The 22,706-nt window shown below is 37.3% G+C and overlaps 1 protein-coding gene across 1 annotated transcript in view; it reads right to left on the bottom strand.

Moving 5' to 3' along the window:
* ACSS3 (acyl-CoA synthetase short chain family member 3) overlaps positions 1-22,706 on the bottom strand; it is a gene marked incomplete at both ends in the record, with an annotated part of 153,865 nt that overhangs the window by 99,607 nt on the left and 31,552 nt on the right. Inside the window, one exon of the mRNA XM_079714394.1 lies at positions 21,045-21,189. Coding sequence (XP_079570520.1) covers positions 21,045-21,189 — 145 coding nt within the window. The remainder of the gene's footprint in view (positions 1-21,044; positions 21,190-22,706) is intronic.

The following is a 22,706-nucleotide window of genomic DNA, read 5'->3' as shown; positions in this document are numbered from 1 at the left end:
ATCACTGCCCCCCCACCTCTAGTGGATTATAGAAGTCTGAGAAATACATATTTGATGATGGTGGTAAGAGTTTAGATGGTGACAATAATAACAGACATCTGGATTATAATAATTGACTACAAACCAACTTACTATTATTATGCCATATGAATTCCACGGCTTAAATTTGCTTAATTATTCATTCAACAACATTTTTACTAAGCAACTATCATGCGCCAGACATTGTGTTTAGGGTTGGGAACACAACACTGAAAAACAAAGACAAAGACTTGTCCCTTTGGAGCTTTTATGCTAAAGGGGGAATCTGTCAAGTGTGCAGAAAAATAAAATAATTACATATTTAGTTATATGTTGGGTTAACTGTTGAAGGAAACAGTTAAGATCAAAAGCCTACACATGATAAAATTTGTTGCAAGAAACCTTTTCATGGGCAATTACAGCAAGCTGTGGGAAGTATGCCAGATCTAAGTGAGGATCTAAGAAGTTCAACATTCTTTTATTTTAAAAAAATATATATTGAGTTTCTATACATCACACACACTGTTTTCTGATACATCAGTAATCAAACAAGACAAAGATCTCTATCAGAGTACTTACGTTTTAGCAGAGGATATGCAATAAATGTAATAATTATGTATTATGTTAAAAGGTATTGAGTGCTATTTGATGGGGGAATAGAGCAAAATAGAGGGGATTGGGAGTGCAGGGGATGTAATTCTCAATGGGACGATCAGAATAGTCCCAAAAGGGACTTCCCTGGTGGTCCAGTGGTTAAGACTCCACACAGACTTCCACTGCAGGGGGCACGGGTTCAATCCCTGGTTGGGGAACTAAGATCCCGCATGCCGCAGCACAGCCCCCCCCCCAAAAAAAAGATAGACCTAAGAAAGTGACATTTTAGCAATGACACATAAGAGGTTGAAACTAAGTGGATATCTGTGAGCATACTATTTCAGGCAGAAAGGGCACCAGTACAGTGGCGTAAGGGGGATCATAGGTGATGTGACTGAGGAACGTAGAGGAGACCAGGGGAGCTGAAACAGAAAGAACAAGTGAGAAAGTGGTCATAGATCAGGTCAGAGAGCTACAGGGTCAGTAGGGATCCACGGGGCAAATGGAAGGACTATGGCTTGGCTTTGAATGTGACTGTTCAAGCTAGTAAACAGAGGAGGCCTGAGAGAAGGAATCAGGCCACACTGCTATTTGAGGTTCCTTTCATTTCACTCTGCCTCTCCTACTTTTTGAACAAGTTCAAAGGGTTCTGAATCCTGATCATGCCTCCTTTTTCTCTCTATTCCCTTCCTCTGTGCAGATGGGGAAAGATGTGGTCAAGGTTAAGGGCTCTGGGGAAAGACAGTAACAAACAACTCTCTCAGTGTTTTATCCTGCCCTATATTGCAAACTCTAATTTAGTGCAATTTTTTAAGAGCCCTAAGTTGCCCAGTAGAAAGTTACAAGAAAGATAAATCAAAGTAATATCAATCAAGAACTTAAATTCTATTATATGGAGCTCAAGAACCAAGACAAACACTAAACGTTATATCCAAATATCTCAGTGTAAACCCTGCAGAAAGTGGCCATGCTCTGGGATCGCATTACTGGGTGTCCTGTTTAAGGTACAGCACTGGGAGAGACCAACGAGAAGAGTTTGTCCTATTTACAGCTATAGCCTTGGCATCTTAAATAGTGTTGAATAAAAAGAATTTTCAACCAAAACCCAATCTAGCAAAATGATTCAGTAACTTTATAATCCTGTCTTACTTCACAACGTTGCTGGGAGATGTCCAAAATTTTTCTGTCCTCTGAAAGAAATGAAATCAATAAATTCAAGACTTTCTTTAAAAGAAGGATCTCACAATGGCTAAATGTAGCCCCAAGATGTATTTAAGGTGGGGTCATGTCACACTTAAAAAAAAAATGAGCCAACATACTAAACTTAGAAGATTTCATATGCAAATTCAGATTTCCAGGTTCTCTTGAAAAACTGGAAGGTCTAGCCACAGTGGGTCTGTGTTCTTGAATGACAACAATCAACTGAACCCAATGATCAGCTGCTGGGTTTGCCATGAAGTTGCTATTCCCTAGGGCTATTTATAACAGAGCTTGCATTTTTCTTTCCTTCTGGGTTTAAAATATATTCTTCTACATCCTGTTTATTTTGTCATGTGCTTACACCATAGTTCCATAACCACAGAGATGTGATATATACAGATAATTGATTTTTCTCTCATCCATGTCTCCACTTATATTATCTGCCTGGTTCCTGCAGGCATCTGAGCTGTTAACCACTGCCTTGAAGACAATCTTCAGTCAAATTAAGCTGCACTATGTCTGTATCACCAATAGATGGTGCCCATTTGGCCTTGTTAACCTCCCTTCTTGGAGCTACTCCTCAATGTTTAGATACGATACTAACCACACCAAAGTTGCTCTGAAGACAAAAGTTTTATATGACCAATAGAGAAAAATATCTTTTTTAGTAGTCTCTGGGGCTAAATGTCACTCCAGTAAAATTTTCCATTGTTACTTCTAAATTTTAAAATATATATATTTATTTTTATAAATATGAAAATGAGTGGGTAAATATGTTTCAGCTAAGACTTCTAATAAATAAGCTAATGAAAAATGAAATATTAGCTCATAGCAAAAGATGGGGTTGATTTAATATGAAAATATTTGAGAATGTTTCATTAAAAAATATTCCTCATTAATATTATATCTAGTGTTGGGACTTCCCTGGTGGTGCAGAGGTTAAGAATCCACCTGCCAATGCAGGGACATGGGTTTCAGCCCTGGTCCGGGAAGATCCCACATGCCGCGGAGCAACTAAGCCTGTGCGCCACAACTCCTGAGCTTGCGCTCTAGAGCCCACGAGCCACAACTACTGAGCCCACGTGCCACAACTACTGAAGCCCGTCCACCTAGACCCTGTGCTCCACAACAATAGAAGCCACCACAATGAGAAGTCCGCATACCGCAACAAAGAGTAGCCGCAACTAGAGAAAGCCCGCATGCAGCAACAAAGACCCAATGCAGCCAAAAATAAAAATAAATTAATTTATTAAAAAAATATATTATATCTCGTGTTGGTTAATTTGGAAACCCCAGAACACTTAATAGTCTTACTCAGATGCAAAAATAATCATTTTGAAGATAAGTATAAGCAACAGCGAGCAATTAGAGGAAATATCTAGAAATCTCAGTCACTTAAGAATTCATAATCACTCAAATAAAGTTCTATGAACCAAACACAAAGGACAATTTGATTATTGCTATTACAGGGTTCACCTTGTTTTCATTGGCTTTTTGATGGAAAATTATCAAACGGAAGATAGATATTATTTTTATTCAATGTTATATTCTTATTCTACCATAGGTGTCTGAGTGTAGATTTATAATTTCTATTATTATCCAAAAGGAAAAAATTTTAACATGTATTTCATATAACCTACAGTTTTTCAACTGAAGAAAAAATTAAATCATGTGTCACTCACCCAATCCATATTAATCTTTGCACCTTCTTAGAACTATTTTATCAACTATTTAATAGTCTTACACAGGCACAAATCTCTAAAATTCGTTTTCTTTCTGACATCAAGCACAATACATAACCCATACAATCATGGTCAGGCCATGATACTCCTCTAACATGAGGATAACTGAGCTGGGGACAAAGCCTGAAGAAGTGAAACAAATGTATGTATACATATTCATTTAGAACAACAGTGTTTGCTTTTTCCCACTAGTTATTTATTACATGAACGAATTATTATTTTGGTACTAATTTAAAGTTATTTTAATATCTAAGTATCCTGCCATTGATTCAAGTTATATAGTATCTGCTATGTGTCCTATACTGAGGTCAAGTCGGCAGGTGCAAAAATGAGGAAGATATGTTCCTTAAGGCAAAGAAATTCATAGTCCAGGAAAAAATATCATACATAAATAGTAATGATAAAATAAGAAAATGCAACAAATATTTATGTAATATAAAACGGTACACACATATATTTGGTTTATATATAACACACATATATTTGGTTTAGATGCAAGTAAAAACTTTAAATTTTAGAATGGTAAAATAAAAACATGTATGCATAAATAATGAAAAAAACTTCGGTAAAATTTTTATGTACTCATTCTGGAAAATCATTCCAAAGCAGTCTGTGAAGAAAGACAAATACCATATGATGTCACTTATATGTGGAATCTAAAATATGACATAAATGAACCTATCTATGAAACAGAAACAGACTCACAGACATAGAAAACAGACCATGGGGGGAGGCAGGGGAGGGATGGATGGGGAGTTTGGGACTAGCAGATACAAACTATTATATATGGGATGTTTAAACAACAAGGTCCTATTGTATAGCACGGGGAACTATATTCAATATCCTGTAATAAACCATATTGGAAAAAAAAGCAGTCTGCGACTTAGTAGAATTTCATGACCAAAAGCCCATGACACAAAAATAAACATTAGTCAAAACTGATCAAAGACTATGTTCTATAGAGTAAATTAGCACTTGCTTCACAAACTGCCAGTGTGTCCATCTAAGAAAATTATGTTTGTATGACAAAGACAGCGTTGGTGTCCCAATTATAGTAAAAACATAACAATCAGAGGCAACCTCAGGGCCATGTCAAAGAAAATTACATGAAAGAGAACACAAGAGAAAGCATGTTTTTCAGCGGCGATGATATTACTATGCAAACCCTGGTCGAATCAATATCAGAAAATGTAACTACTTTAAAAATCAATTATAATACCTGAGGAAACAGTTTATTAAAATTGGGGATGAATGACCTGTTCTTCAGAATATATAGAATTTCCCACAGAAAGAGATAATTACCTAAAATACCTGCATTTTACTTTTAAACACGTAAGTTAAAATCACATATTTTGTACATACACAGACATCATACACACGTTTTTGGTTTTTCTTGTACACACATAGAGAGCCACCAAAAAGGTAAAAATTTATCTCTAATGAATTGTTTCTTCTTTTGGCCATGTACCAGCCATGCATCCAGGTAAATAAATACCTGTGAAAAGAATCAGTTATACTAAAACTGCTTAAGATCTGAAATAATACTAAAACTATCGTTTTGAAAGGAAATCTTTCAGGAATGCAAAGTATTTTCATCTAACATAAGAAGCTTCCAGAAATGTAACTTTATAAGACAGTGACTATTTATTGGATATGAAATTGAGATAATTCTCATTTAAATATGATGCTATATTAAGTCCATTCAATTGTGAGATATTCCTTTCAATAGCAGGAAAGTGGAGGTGATGTGATGTTATTAAAAGAAGAGAAATCTTTCTTCAAAAGATAAAAGTATACCATTTATATTCAAGAGTAAAATGTATTATTACTCTCTAAAACAGAGAATATATGTTCATATTTTAAAACAGAATTCTATTTTAAAAAAGTACAAAGTAGTATCTAATTTTCAAAACAGTTATCTGACAGTGAGCTAGAAAACATTTACTAACACATTTCCTTTCAAATAATTTTCTCCAAATGAAGGAATAAATATCATTACTCAGAATAATCATTTTTCTCATTCCCATTTTCTTCACAAGTGGGTTTCAATCAATATTTCGTCATTTTAAGACTGTGTATTTGCAAGCAGAATGAAATGGAGAATTGTTTAATCCATTTAATTCAGGCTCAAATTAACCACAATTTCAATAATCTGTGAGCTTTCAAGGCTAATGTGATTTCAGACTATATTTCACAGAAAATTAGTTCAATCCTACATTTCTCTATGCATATGTGCTCATAGACTTGATAAGGAATATGTTCTTCCATTTCTTTAATATTCATACGTTGTGATTTACAAGCACATCATCAAAATTTATCACATCTTATAAAGGACACTGTTCATTTTAAAATAGTACCTCTATGTAACATTCAGGCCAGACAGAGAAAATAATCTTACATCAAGGAGAAGTCCAAGGTCTAAAAGAATAGAAAATGTAATTGATGCCTACCATTTACTCATGACATGAATACAGAATGTGTAATAAAAAGGAAAGGAATTATATAGAAAAGAAATAATTAATTATTGCCTCCACTTTTTCCCATTTTAACATCTTTCCACTCTAGGCATTAATGGTAGAGTAATTATGATTTCCTCCTGCTTTTACTCACTTGATAGTTTCTGCCAAAGTTCCTAATCCTCATGGAATTTGCTATTTGGATCAGGAATTTGCCTAAGAAAGTAAAGGCAGTTCAGAATGGATAGAGCAAGAATTCAGGGTGAAAAAGGTTGTGAGATGGCCTGGAAAGGTATGGTGTCATATACTGTATCTTTCAGAGCCTTGTTAAGCTCTGTTAAGTTTAGATTTATCCTAAATTCAATGTGTAATCATTGAAAAGTGTTAAATCCTCTGTAGAAGTAGGCATTTTCCTTATTCTTCCAACGCAATTATTATTGCAAGATCTAGGGTTGTGACACTGGGGATAAAAATAAATAATACCATTTGAGAAATACTTCATGTAGACTGTATAGGGACCGATGATTGATGGATGCAGGGAATAATGGGAGGAAGGGAAGAAATGGGCCCAGATTTTTGGTTTTAGCAACTCGTTGGAAAGTGATTTTGTTCACAAAGTTGGTTCCTGGGTTTGAATCAATGTTCCCTGTTAAGCTTGAGGCATGGAAATGGGAAGGTCAAAAGTTTAAAATGGCCTTTGGAGGGCAGAAGACAAAACTTATTAAGGGAATGCTAAAGGAGAAAAAAATACAGCACTGAAGCCCCAGTGCATATCAGGGACCATGAATTTGTAGTAAACCCATATTCTTAGTGAGTTAATTTTCCTCCAACAGGATTCAACATATTAAGATACAGGAATGAAGAGAACAAAGAACTGGGTTGATCCAAAATGTAAACTAGATAGTGGGAAGCAGCCGCATAGCACAGGGAGACCAGCTCGGTGCTTTGTGTCCACCTAGAGGGGTGGGATAGGGAGGGTGGGAGGGAGACGCAAGAGGGAGGAGATATGGGGACATAGGTATACGTATAGCTGATTCACTTTGTGATACAGCAGCAACTAACACAACAATTTAAAGCAATTATACTCCAATAAAGATGTTAAAAAAAACCCAAAGTAAACACAGTAGGCAAAATAAAAACAAATTTTTAAAATAAAGAATTGGGTTGATCCAGGTCTGGAGTTCCACCACAGAGGTGAGGGAGAACAACAACAGGTAAGACAGGCGAGCATATTAGCAAGAGAGTTGTGTTGTTAAAGAAGCTAACCAGGATAGCTGAGAGACAGACTCAGAAGAACTTAGGTAGTGACTACACACAGTCAGAACCATTTAAAACTACGACATTCAAATGATATTGTGTCTCAAACTGCAGACTGTCTGAAAATATGGTTTTGCTGCATTGTATACCAGAGGTTTAAAACAGACACTCTGAAAATGATAAGACCCAATTCACATATGATCATGACCCTTTCCCCGCCTTCCATCTACCAAAAGAGCCAAACTCTAGGGCTCCCTCGTGCATCTGTTTCCGGCTGATCCTCGCAAAGTCCTCCTTTTGTCCTTGGGACATCTACGACATCCCCCTTTCCCGCCACTGTTCACCCCATCCCTCAGCTTATCCCACCTCAGGCAAATCTCCTTCTCACAGATTCCTCCATTTCATACATCAACCTCTGTAGCTCTATAAAATGCTCAGAAAGACCTCTCAAAACTAAGTCACTGGTCTCTCTCTCTACACTTTCCTCTAATTGAACCTGCTTTTCTCTAGCACCAATATTGCCAATAATTTTTCATTTGTATTCATTTTATTTCCCTCCCTTAATCCCTTGAATTATGAATATTGAGTTTATTATTTGTCACTGCTAATGCACTGTATTTCAGCTATTTTATGTGTGAAGCAGTTTGGTAGCTAGATTGGAACACAAGCACCACTCAGAAAAGTACCATTCAGAGATATATGGAGAAATATCACACAAATTCCAATTAAAGAGTTCTCAAATGAATTTTTAAAGCATAGCTGAAGTCAAAGTTGATTACTTTCTGTATGTTTCCTAGAGCATTTCTAAAGAAAATATTCCAAGTCCTGAAGCAAGTTTTATTACATTTTTTAAAATATAACCCACCTGGACTGAAATGAAACAAATTTCAACTATTAGAGAAGTCATTTTTCACAATTTTACACTCACATATCTTTACATAGACATTCTAAAAAAATCTAACAGAATGTGGTTAAAATATACATTTTTCCAAATTTATGTTTAAAAAGGTACAGAATCCACTGTGTTTTATTAATAAAGAACATTCAATTCAATACAAATTTATGTAAGTCATCTAGATATGGCTATATTCTTCAATGAACATAAAAGCCATGATAATAATTATTGCTCTACATATTTGTATATATAGTAATAAGCATGCAAAATGTAAAACAAAGTTAATATTTTAAAACAGTTACAGTGTGGCTGCTATAAACACCACATTAAAAGGCTAATAGAGAATACTTTTTTAAGCAGCAGTAAGTGAATTAAAACTACATTCCTGGGCTTCCCTGGTGGCGCAGTGGTTGAGAGTCTGCCTGCCAATGCAGGGGACACGGGTTCGTGCCCCGGTCTGGGAGGATCCCACATGCCGTGGAGCGGCTAGGCCCGTGAGCCATTGCCGCTGAGCCTGCGCGTCCGGAGCCTGTGCTCTGCAACGGGAGAGGCCACAACAGTGAGAGGCCCGTGTACCACAAAAAAAAAAAAAAAAAAAAAAAAAAAAAAAAAAGAAAAAAAAAAAAAACTACATTCCTTTCTCTTGGTCTAATAAATTGTATAATGTTGTGTTTCTCAACCTGGGGTCTGTGGAGATATTCTCAAAGTTGTCCATGAGTCTTCTATGACAATTTTTTAATTTTGTGTTTTAATTTTGATGATCATTTTTAAAAATAAGGCAAAACATATTCTGGATTATATGAGCACTCATGCAATTTCACTGTATTTATTTGTATTTGTTTTTTATAATCTCATGTATATTAATTAAAAGCCAAATGATATCATGGTTTTTTATAATAAAATTGTATAATAAAAGGCTTTATGAAAGTTCAAGTACTACAACGTGACAAGAGAATTGAGGCATCATAGGGAACGTGTTGCCAAACTCAAAGGACCCAGGGCCACAGCACTCAAACCATAAGCACCTTGCAATCGGTCATTCCATTCTAGCTCAATATCATTCACTATATGAAATTAATATTGTCAATTTGAGATTGACTGACTTTGTACATTTGTTTTTATCCTGTTTATAAATCAGATATGGCTTTATATATGTAATGAGCTATAAATAAAGGATATTAAAACCTAGTTTTAATTGCACATTAAAAATAATTAAGTCAATACAAAAAGTATGTAAGAATGTTTTTTCTTTATGAACTGTTTGTATGTCTCAATTTTGAGAGGGGGAAAAATGGTTTCTTTGATTTTTCTTCTCATAAAGAAAGACAAATATAAAAGAAGCAAGAGATGTCAACAGGAACCTTGAATCATTTAGAACAATTCTGCACTGATTATTTAATCAAAGCTTTAATTGAACAAACACCCCCAGAATTTTTACAGACAGTACATAAAACATGACAACTAGTCTGGGTACACCAACCACACCTCCCAGAATTTGCCTGTGTTCCTGTTAACCTTTAATGGTTTTGTTGGTCAATACACCCTAAAAGTCAATCAATATATATAAATGGCTCAGTTTACACTGAGAAGTTGCTAAATATCCCAGGAGTGGTACAAGGACATGAGATCATTCCAATAGTTGGGTCTGTTCTCAACAGCATTAAGATCAAAAGGAGGCACACATATCTTTAAAAAAAGAAAAATTCACAAATATAACACATACCCTAGTAACTAATAAACAAAGCAACACAGATCATCACGCATGCCAAGAATATATCATAAATATCCATAAATAGATCAAATTTCCCATAAAAACTATATATGATAATGCTAACATAATTCAGCTTTATAATAGAAACAAAATGATCTTAAATCAAGTATGGTAGGAGAAAATGAACAATCAATTTCCCCAAGAACTCCAATCTTCCCAATAATTCTGCTGAATGCAATATGCATTGATTTACTAACACTTATTTAACTAGTACAAATGGCAAAAATATTAGCATACAACTGTCAAACGAATTAATAATGTTAACAGCATCATTTCCCATGTGTACATATTTACTGATTTTGAAAAGTCTTGTATGAAAATATTTCACTTCATATACTTGAAATATGATTCTATCCTCATATCTTTATTTGCATCACTAAGACAATCAGTGTCTTCAATTTATGTTAATTAGCTTTATCCTCTGATTGCTACGAAAATTATGTCAGGTCAAACAATTTCATAGTTTCATACATTTATTACTAAAGGTCAGAAACTGAAAGTTGATGATGTCCCCAGCTGTCCTAAAGTTGGTGACTACACAACAGGTACAGGTGATTGTCAACAGAAGAAGAATAATTGTTACCAATTCCTTGCACTTCCACCTGTAGGAACATATTGTTTTCTTTTTCTCCTCCGCCCCTTCTTGACTTTAGTAACTGTCTGTCTCCTTCCTTTATTCTTCAACAATCTTTCTATTTCGTTTCCCATTTAATTCATCTTGTTGGCCTAATTTAGGCCAGCAAAGACAACCATTTTTTGTCTTCACAGCGCACACCTTCCTCATTAACTATGTCAGGTGCAACTCTTGGATAAATCTGCTGCAGACCAGGGACACCTATAGGGAGGCCACCTGTGTATGGGGCACATATTTCTATTTTTCTTTCACGACTCAACTAACGCATCACTTCCACGCCAAAGGCTTCTCTCAGCTACTGGGGCCAGACTGGTCCCTTCTTCCTCTGTGCTAAAAATGTTATTGTTATATTACACACAGTTGCTTTTGTGTTGTTCTCACCAGGCACACTAAGAGCTTGAGGGCAGGAACCATTCATCTTTCTGAGCCCACTGCCTAATACAATTAGCATTCTATATGCTGAGGAAAACATCACTGAAGATGTTTTCCTTCTCTACCTCCAGCACACCACCTATGAGACTTTATTTTCAGCTATTATTTACCTCTCTGAACAATTTTTTATTGTCAAATAAAATGTCAATTATAACATTAAGAAGTTACAATTATTTACATATAAAATCTGGTATTTACTTTGCCTATGGAATGAAAAGTATTTGTGGTTAAAAAAACCAAAACAAAACTCCTAATTGCCCATCAAACTCCATCCAGCTACACCACATTTTGCAGCCTTCCTAGAAGCTGATCACCAAACAGGATGTCCAGGAAGGTCATGTATGACGTCGCTGGTTATGGGTTTAAAACACAGCATGTCTGACCCTCTACATCCTCTCCCACCATCCCCAGAGTTGGGACACATATGCCTTTGCCTCAGCGTCCATGACACAGATGAGAACAAGGAACTAGGGGATGAAGGTACAGTACGATTTAATCTGGGTCATGCCAAACTGAACCTCATCATCTTTTGACAAGAAATGCATTAAAAAAATTTTAAGTCACTGTATTATTTGGCACATTTGTTTTAGCAGCTTAACCTTTAACCTAAAATTTTAAAGTTTTTGTTTAACATTATCTCAATTATTAGGCAAATTTTTAATGATGGTAATTATCCAAATAGTTTTTTGTGTAATATAACCAAAAGAGGGACTTCCCTGGTGGCACAGTGGTTAAGAATCTGCCTGCCAATGCAGGGGACACGGGTTCGATCCCTGGTCCAGGAAGATCCCATATGTGGCAGAGCAACTAAGCCCGTGTGCCACAACTACTGAGCCTGTATGCTGCAACTACTGAAGCCCGCATGCCTAAAGCTCGTGCTCTGCAACAAGAGAAGCCACTGCAATGAGAAGCCTGTGCGCCACAATGAGGAGTAACCCCCACTCGCCGCAACTAGAGAAAGCTCGTGTGCAGCAACGAAGACCCAACGCTGCCCAAAATAAAATTTTTTTAAAAAGGACTCTCATTGGGCTTCCCTGGTGGCGCAGTGGTTGAGAGTCCGCCTGCCGATGCAGGGGATACGGGTTCGTGCCCCGGTCTGGGAGGATCCCACGTGCCGCGGAGCGGCTGGGCCCGTGAGCCATGGCCGCTGAGCCTGCGCGTCCGGAGCCTGTGCTCTGCAACGGGGGTGGCCACAGCAGTGAGAGGCCCGCGTACCGCAAAAAAAAAAAAAAAAAAAAAAAAAGGACTCTCATTAAAAAATATATATATGTGTATATATATATATATATATATAAAACAGAAAGAGAACTAAAGTGCTTCTAACTAATAGTCTTCCTTTCCTAGGATTCTGCTTGAAAACTATACAGAAACTTTCCCTTGGGGTATTACACAAAAACACCTCAAAAAATGGAGAGCGGCAGGGCATCTATAGGTGGCTGCCCTATAATAGATTTAATGAGACTTTTTGCAAACCCATTAGGTGAAGTCAGAGATCCAAGATAAGATACATATGTGGAACAGCTTCCAGAATCCCATGGCACAAACCGTATCCTATCCTTTAACTGCCCACATGCAAGCACATGTTGCTACTGTTAAGGAGATTTAAGCCCAAGTGGTGCCCATTCATTTCTCTCCTGGATCATTTGTCATCTCCTGGTTTCCAATCTTGCCCACTATGTTCTCTGCTTCTTCAGAGATGCCAAAGTGATTCCTTTAATAATATGGAGCTTCCTGTCATACTCAGAATAAAATATAGTCTTTACCATGGCCTGCAAGGTCCTACATGCCCTGACTCCTAGATACTCCCCCATCCTCACTTTCAACCACTCTCCTCTCATCACCAGCCTTCTGGCTCTCCAAGTCTATTCTTACTTAAAGTCTTTGCCTGATATAATTTCCTCCAAATGTTCACATGGTTTCTCCCAGCCTATATTTGAGTCTATGTCACTGGGTCATCTCCTCAGTGATAAGTAGTTTTCTCTGACAAATCTATATAAAAGGGCAGTCCAAGTTACTCTCTAGCCTTATACTTTTCTTCCCTTATATCGTGCTATCTTTTCACTTGTATTATCTTTTTATTCATAACATATCTCCCCAATTAGAATGCAATTTTCCTGTAGGCAAAGACTTATCATTCACTACTGTAATCCACAGTGTCCACAGAAGTGCCAAAAATATATTAGGTATTCTAAAAGTATGTTTTGAATAAATAAATAAATTTGGCTCCATCACCATTCCAATCCAAGAAAATAAATTCAAAGCAGATTGTCTACTGATTTTATTGAGTTAACTTTCAAAAAGGTCAGAGTTTAACCACCCTGAAGATAAGACAAATCATCTAATAAGAACCTACTAATGAATGATAAATAAATTCATTAAGCAAATGTAAGAATAAAAACTACTACAGACCAGACTTCCAGGTTTCCAAAATGGCCAAGTAAGGTAAATGTTTTAAGCAGAGCTTTGGATGCAGAAAGATATACACCTTCACAGCCAGGCAATGTATTAAAATAAAGATTTTCATCCTATTAAAAAATTAAAATTTCCCAATGTAAAAAAAAATTATGGTGTGGAAGAGACAAGTGATATTATTGGAAATAATCATTTCTCTTAGACAAGAATTAAAGTTTTTTTTTTTACATTTTGAATGAAAGTAGAACTATTGAATGTTCTGTTCATGAACTCATTCAGTATGTAATGTGAGCTTACGCTACGAGGCCTGATTAGGCATTGTATAGATAAAATAAATTAATAAATAAATATTACCCCTATCCTCAAGAAGCTTTTTCTCTGGTCAGGAGGTACATTAATAAATAAGTAGGTACACCAATAATGTAGGTACAATGCTAAGCAAAAAATGAACCAGTGCTTAGAGAAAGGTACAAGTAAAGTGGTCTCGACTTCAAAGCATGGTGAGAACTTCTGGCATAAGGGGAAGTGAAAAGAAGTAAGTTTATACTTCAAACAGTAATCTTAATTTCAGAAACGATATAATCTCTCTAAAAACCTGGCTGAGAAAATCCAAAGGGGTTGCCCGTATTGTTGCTATTTTGGGTTGATGTAAACATTATCTTTAGACATTTTTAGTTTTGAATACATGTCTCTAAACCTGGGAAAAAAAGAATAATTTATTCTGTCCTATATTATCTATTAAATTGATCTAATACTTATCTTTTTTAATATGGAGTACTCTCAGAATCTAACTAAAATTTCATTAAGTTGAAAAGTTACTCAAATAACGTTCCAGTTACAATTTTGATAAAAATTTAAATCAGTAGGTGGTATATAATCATCTTCAATTTCAAATGAAATATGTTTCTGCTAAACCACATTATACAACTCTGCATTGTACAAATTAGCTCGCTAAAATAACGAGGCTTATGGGAAAATTAGATGAAGCCAGACCACAGGCTCAGCGGCCATGGCTCATGGGCCTAGCCACTCTGCGGCATGTGGGATCTTCCCGGACCGGGGCACGAACCCGTGTCCCCTGCATCGGCAGGCGGACTCTCAACCACTGCGCCACCAGGGGAGTCCACTAGAGCCTTTTAACGTCCATAGAAGTACTAACACAGCATCATCTTCAGTAGATCATTTATAGCCTTAACACCGGGGGTCATGCTTCCTGCTTTAAGATATTCTACTATAAGGCATTTACTTCCAAATTTCTTTCCAAAGGATGGCTAGTCAAGACTAGTAGAGTATAGACTTTGTCATTAATTATTTTTAAAACAGGGGAAAATGTCCTCATCTTTAGATTCTTAAAACTACTTAATCATCAACACGTGCATTAAAAAAATCTTCATCTTTTTAAATTAAGGTTTTCAGATATTGATAAGATATTCTCTTCAATTGTAAGAAAGTCTCTCACCAAAACTTGCTAACATGTTAACAATCCAATAGAAAAATGAATGCACAAAAGATCTGAATGGGCACTTCAGAAAAGTCAAACAACAAACGGCCCAAAAGCACAGGAAAAGGAGCTCAACTGCATTAGCCATTAGGGATAAGGAAATTAAAGCCAAAATGCAATATCACTGCACGTTCACTTGAAAGCCCCAATTTAAAAGACCTGGTATTGGCAACACCAAGTGTCGGCAACTGCCTTTCTCATACACCACCACTGGGAACGAAAGTTGGTGCAACCACTCTGGAAAATTGTTTGGCCCTCTGTCTATGCAAACCAAGCATGTGCCTGCCCCATACAACAGCCATCTCACTCCTAAGCACATCCCCAAAACAAATGCTCAAATATTGTCATAAAATTTTGTGCACAAACATATTCATATCAGCATTATTTGTAATAGTCCCAAACAAGTCATTACCCAAATGACCAAACTGTAGCCTCTTGCAATGAAATGAAAGAATCTCAAACAAAAAGTTGAATGAAAAAAGCTAGACACAAATGAGTACACTGATTTATATAGTTTATACAAAGTTCAAAAAAGCAAGTAAACTTCATCATAAACAGTGTTTAGATATCCGGATAACAATCACATGAGTGCTAAGTGAGAAATGACTCAAAGAAGACATAATTAGTGCTTCTGGGGGCTGGGAATACTCTGTTTCCTGATCTGGTGACGTGGGTGTGTTCTGTTTGTGAAAATCTAACAAGCTTATACTTATGACCAGTACACTAATCTGAATGTATATTACATTTCAATACAAGTTTAAAAAACTGCATGCTAGGAAAATACATGAACCATTGTAAATTCAATCTCATACCAGCCTCATTCATTAATTTACCACGCACGGAAAAGGTAATTTGCCGTACAGAGAGACACTTTTTAGTGGTGCAGACTGTAATACACCTGAAGTATTTATTGCTTATTTAGGAAGTTTAAGGAAAGAAAACTAATTATATGCACTGTTGTATATTTTCTCCTCAACAAGGCAACCTCTGGCAGGGCTGAATTTCTGCATGTTCTGGTTTTTGTGTTTTAGGGTTTTGCTTATGGAAATATTGATGATGTGACAGACAGAGAAATATCAGATTATCTTACCCTGACATGTTTCTGAGAAGACGAAATTCATATTTTGAAGAGAGCTTCCTAAAAGGCAGAGGTTGGAAGGAGGACTTCTCATGGGACATGGCCCTTGATTTCAGAGTAGTTTTCTCCTCTAAATTATTCAACCTTCATAATTACAGCCACTGCCATAATTATATTTCAAAAATTACGTTTAGTAGAGATAATAGACACTTTCAGTTTGAATTAAATCCAGAAAATTTAGTACACACTGGGTTTCATCAATTTTCCCTGTATACATATATTCACGAAAATTTCTCAAACGCCCTTTAGGGATCATATTTTTATTTAGTGAATATATACATAAAAATTCACAATTGTTTGAATACTAAAAAAAAACCCAAACTTACCACACGCAGAGGTAAATTTAACATGAAATTAGATACAGAGAAAATAAACTCAAAGTAGGAATTTCTAACAATGATAAATATATAATATATACACACACATGCAAACATAAACTCACACACACTCCTTTTTTTCACTGAGGTTTGGTATAACTACTAATTTGAAAAGAGCTAAGAGAAGGACACAATGAACACGTGTCTCCTGGAATGCAGATGAGAGGTGTTAGTATGGGAAATTCAAGAAAGAAACATTCATCTTGAACTACCAAGCCAAATGTAAATAAGCTAAATTTTTTCACAGATAATAAGAAGTTAGAATTTAGTCGGAAAGAAGATCAAGTTCTACTACTGATACAATTCAAAACTAAAAAGTTCCTGCAATAAAGGAAGCTGGAGTCACTTAGAAATTCTAAATGGTGGCTCGTTCACTCTTTCTTCCATCATTCAACAAATGTTTTCTGTGGGCCAGGCACAATCCTGTGAACAAAACAAAAAATCCCTTCCCCCATGGAACTGACATTCTAGAAGAGGAAACAACTCTAAAGAAGATGGATAAATAAAATATGTAGAATGGTACTGAGTAATAAATAGTTAAATTTTTAAAAGAAAGCAGAAAAAGGACGCATGAAGTGGTATGCATGGGAACATTTATTTTTAACATGGCCAAGGAAGATCTCACTGAGAAAATAATATCCAGGTACCAGGAACCATAAGATAACTGGAAGAAAAACCATCTCAAGCAGAAGGTAGGCAAGTCCAAAGGCTCTAAAGTGGGAATGGGGCAAGCCAGGAGAGTTCACTGCAGGAGGCGGGTGGGGTGGGGTGGGCAGTGCAGTTCAGTGGGGCTGGGAAGTAGGTCACAGGAGCCAGGTCACGAAGCACCACAGCTCACCGTACTGTGGTCCTGAGTGTCCTCCGAGTCTGGCTCACTGGAGCCCAGTCTCCCTACCCCCGGCACTGCGCTTCATTCCAAAGCCACTGCGGCAGCCCTAGATTCTCTCCTCCCAGGATCTCTGCATGTGCCATTCCTTCTGTCTCCAGGACCCTCCCTCTCCCCACCGTTTGTCTTCCCACTTTTGGTCATTTGGACTCATTTTAGACACTGACTCTTGCAAAAGCCTTCCTATGCCCTATTAACCCCTGGCTGAGCTGGGTGCCGTTCCATGTGTTTCCACAAAATACAACACTGCGACACACAACCTCTGTTATGTTCACATAGTTTTTTAGCTCCTAGAAAAAATAGGGAATGAGTTCATGCACCTGTATCCCTTTGTTCCTAGCAAGGTCTGCCATACAAAATAAGTATGTGTTGAATGAGCAAGGGATCCTGAACCAGGCCAAATCTCTCTACAAATATCTTAGTAAAGGGTTTTTTGTTTTGTTTTGTTTTTGTTTTTGTTTTTTGCGGTACGCGGGCCTCTCACTGTTGTGGCCTCTCCCGTTGCGGAGCACAGGGTCCGGACGTGCAGGCTCAGTGGCCATGGCTCATGGGCCCAGCCGCTCCGCGGCATGTGGGTTCTTCCCGGACCGGGGCACGAACCCGTGTCCCCTGCATCGGCAGGCGGACTCTCAACCACTGCGCCACCAGCGAAGCCCTAAAGGGTTGTTTTAATTATCAGCTCCACACAAAAGATGACAGTTTAGGAAAAGCTCTACTTCTGAATCATTCTATAAAATCTTCAGGTCCTGCATGTCACTGAAACACTTTAGCCTGAAATTTGTTGGTTCACTAGTTAATAAATGTCTGTCTTCTCTACTTAATAAAATAAAAGCCACAGAGAACCAGGAATGGGTAATCAAAGTGGAGCACAATGCCTCCGTCTTTCCTAACAGTCCTTCCTTTAGTACTTTAGAGAAGAAAAACCTGGGGAATCAGAAGCTGTCAGCAGGTGAGAGAAACAGGCCTTTTAAGTACTCTGATGTCAGGCTAAACTGAAACCAATGAACCAGTACAAATCTCAAAAGGGTCTAAGAGTCTAGACTCAATATTAGAAAATCAAGATGAGTTAGTAGAACGGCTTCCAAGCAAAATCTGTGTGTATACTTATCATATACACTTACTGATTAAAAAGAAAATAACAGAAAATGCAAATAGAAATAACCATTATTTAACTCTTCCAATTTTATGTTTCTAAAGTGTTTTCTTTGATGCTTGGTCATGTGTCAAATTCAATATACTGATACAGATAATATATTTATAATGTATAAATAAGTTGCCTAATCAGTATAGCAATTAAGATTAACCAGTACCTTAATATTAACCTAAGTCTTAAGTCTTAATAAAATGAGACTACGGTAATATGCCCAAATCATAGGATTAAGTTTTTAAACATAGACTACACCTTATCTAAAAGCTGAAAATGCAAACCTAAAATAAAACAGAATATAACAGGTTATCAGGAAATTTCTGTTATCTCATAATAAAACACAGCCTCAGATGAAAAACAAGGTCATTTGGTAACAGAGTGCCTTAACTCCTCAGCCCCAGCGTGAGCTCTGTCTCTGTACACTGCATTCTGAAAATACACAGTTCCCACTTACAGACCAATGAAATATATCCAACAGTATATGTGCAGCACTATTTCCTTCTGTTCTGTATTCAGTTGCCCAGTATTTGAACTCCCTTCTTATTAGATTGGAATCCCCCTAGCATGAGTTCTAGAGAGACGCAGGGCCCCACTCCTACTAAGAAATAAAAAGACAACAAGAGGGTTTCCCTGGTGGCGCAGTGGTTGAGAATCTGCCTGCTAATGCAGGGGACACGGGTTCGAGCCCTGGTCTGGGAGGATCCCACATGCCACGGAGCAACTAGGCCCGTGAGCCACAACTACTGAGTCTGCGCATCTGGAGCCTGTGCTCCGCAACAAGAGAGGCCGTGATAGTGACAGGCCCGTGCACCGCGATGAAGAGTGCCCCCGCTTGCCACAACTAGAGAAAGCCCTCGCACAGAAACGAAGACCCAACACAGCAAAAATTAATTAATTAATTAATTATTAATTAAAAAGACAACAAGACAGTTCCTCCCAACTGCCTGGGACTTTGGGCATGTAACCTAAATTGGGCCAGCTAGATGTACCTACTCTGTCAATCGAGAAGTCAGGTCAGCAAGTCTACCTACTAGACAATTTGTGGATTCTTCACTTTTCACGGCTGCCCCGTCTCCCTTGGGGTGTGCCATTTTTCTGAGCCTAGTTCTTAAGTCTTCACTTTTCATAAATTCCTCTTATGTTCAAAACAGCTGAAGGTAGAATTTGTTGCTGCAGCCAGGCTGATACCCAGCCTGTGCAAAACCACCTTTTCTCTCTTTATTGTTTGTAGCAACTCAGGATTGGGGCACTAATTGTTTTGTCTCAGTTGCCTTTCTTGAAATCTCTTAGAAAACTAAACACAAATATTGCTGATGCAAAAGGATATTATTTCAGAGAGCCAGGAGGAGTTGACTGAATACTCTAAAAATTGCATGAAAATTCTAAATGAGGCTTTAAAAAAAAAAAAAGACAAAGGAAGAGAATGTGATTCGAAAAGCTTCCATAAAAAAGCTAAGGCCTCCAAAACCTAGCATGACAGACTCTGCTCAACCAGAAGTTCTCAACTAGAGGTGATTTTGCCACTCCAGGGACATCTCAGCAAAGTTTGTAGACATTTTTGGTTATCACAACTGGGGAAGGGGTGCATCTAACGGGGAGACCAGGAATGCTGCTACAAATCCTACAGTGTACATAACAGCTCCCCACAATAAAGAATTATCTGGCCTAAAATGTCAATAGTGTCAAGGCTGAGAAACCCTGCCCCCCACTCTACCTCCCTTCAAATAATAAATAAATAAATGCCCTCCCCCAGAGCTAGAATAACCCTCCCACAATTCATAATACCCAAATACTTTTATAATTACTTATGCAATCCCATTTCTACCCCAATATTAAAAGAAAAAAAATCTCATAACTTATCTGTCAATATCATGATCCATCTGAGAACTAACTACCCAAATGGGAAAAAACTAAAGAAAGAGCAAATAAGGGAAAGTAATGAGCATGTGCAAAGAGCTTTAAAGGGCCAGGAAGCCTGAGGGAGTGGCACGAAATATGGGTTAAAAAGGGTTGCGTTCATGGCCAAGAATGTTGGGAAATGAAGCTTGGAGGGATGATGTGATCAGACTCCAAAGTGTCTTGTACATCACAGAAGTCCCGATTTTGCTCTCTGAATAACGATAATTTTTAAAGAAAAGATTTTTAAGTGGGGTAGAGAAATATGTTGTTTCTTAGGAAGAAAATCCTAGTGTCACTTTAGGTGACAATCTGACAGGAGCAGAGACTGGTAGTAGGGAAGTCAGGAGGTTAGGAGACTACTTCAATAGTACAAGAGCTGAAGAGAACAGTTGAGCAAAGGGCATGGCAGTGTGGATGGAAAACGAAGGCCAGAGAGAACATAAACATGTTCTTAGAGCTTTGTTAACCTCTTCCTTTAAAATAAGTATCTTCCAGTACTGTAAAAATAATTAAGGAACAAAAATACTTCAGATGCATTAACACACCTCTGTTTCCAGTGTGCACCAAAAGTACAGTAACATGTCAATGAACTAAGAGAATTAAAGTTATGCAATGAGAATGTATGCTATTTAAATAATTTCTGTATGATTTCCAAATAACAGGCACAGAAAGTTTATAATATTACCTGCTCCAGGACTTCTTTATAGGTAATAGTGGCTTTAGTATTTGTAACAGGACTGTCATAAATGATAGCAATCTTATCTCCTTTACCATTTTCAATATGACGATCGATGGCATTGTAACAGATGTTCAGCATCCCTTCCACAAACCTGAAAAATAATTGGAAAGTAAAAGTGAATGACTTCAAAATACATATTGTTACTTACCTAGGTTTCTATAGTCCTAGTTTGGCAGAGCTGCCCTTAACACAGTGTTTCCCCATGCATGTTATGTCAGGTAATGATGGCTGTAAACTATTTAAGATGGTACAGAAGTGACACTTCTAATAAATATGTATTTATTTTCATGTGCACAAGAAGAAAATATACCTCGCACTTCAAGGTGACAAGTTTGTGGATTTTATTGCTTAGGATGAAACTAGAGTATACAGCACCAAAATAATCTACTTTACATGGATGAAATGAATTGTATATAAGTGCAGCACAGATGCATTAAGCTGAGAGGGCAAATAGTAGATGCATGACTGAAGTTTGGGTACCTGCTGTAAAAAGACAGACTTACTGGAAAAATCAATTCTTCTTTGAAAGATGTATATATATGTGTGTGCGTATATATATACACACACATATTTGTTTGTTTCAATTAAATGCAATACCCCCAGTTTCACAAAGAATAGGTAAGTTCTTTTCTGCATGTTTGAAATGCTTCATAATCTGAATAAACAATCAAAATGCACATAAAACGTTAATAGCTTTTTAAAAACTTTTCAATTCACCACTCTTTATCTCAATTGCTGAGTGCATTCCTTTGAAAATAAGGACATAATGTAGATAGATGGAGATAATTTTTAAGAAAATATAGCTCATTTTCCTGAGCATGGAATTTGCCACTTTTTTAGAAGGAGAGTATTAGATAAAAAATAAAAGTATAGTAATGGTCCATTTGTTCCAATGTCAGACTAGCAAATATTATAAAAATGCAAAATAACAGGAGGAAAATATTGAAGCAACAAGAAAAAGCCCCATTAAATAGCTGAGTATCACTGTCAGGTCTTCACTCAAAGAGCCCTGTGTGAAATGAAGCAGGGAATTAAGAATGCCTATAGATACAGTGGCAGCAATAAGAAATAACAGATACAGAAGGCAGTCGGAGGAGGAATCATTTAATCGGCATCACATGTCCCTGTATACATCAGTAACGGTGAATGTGATGACCTTACAGTACAGCACAGTGAGTATGATTCCGAATTGCCAAGTGCAATAGATTCGATGTTTGCTCAAAAACATTGTCTCTTCCCCTCATCCTTACTTCTATTAAAACTATTTTGTCTCTTCCTCTTGCCTCCATCTTCCTCAGTGGAGAGTACTTCCCTTGACTTTGGGGTCACCCATGTGATGTCAGCTCTGGCTAATAAGCAGTCATGAAGCGTGCACTTGCTTGAAAGCGCTTGACACGACTGGGCTTGCTCTCCTTCGCCTACACCCCCTCCAGGAGAAGAGCCTCCAGGTATTACTGCTGCCTCCGCCTCAGCCTGGTGCCAACAATGAGTATTTGCAGATGGGAGCAGAGACCAAAAGAAGCAAGGAGCCCGACCCAGCCAGACACATGTCTTAGAACAGCGGCCCCCAACCTTTTCAGCAACCTTTTCATGGAAGACAATTTTTCC

Source organism: Hyperoodon ampullatus (genome assembly GCF_949752795.1).
Source record: "Hyperoodon ampullatus genome assembly, chromosome: 11".
NCBI lineage: Eukaryota > Metazoa > Chordata > Mammalia > Artiodactyla > Ziphiidae > Hyperoodon > Hyperoodon ampullatus.
The sequence above is the reverse complement of the archived record's forward strand: the minus strand, read 5'-3'. Positions and strand labels throughout refer to the sequence as shown.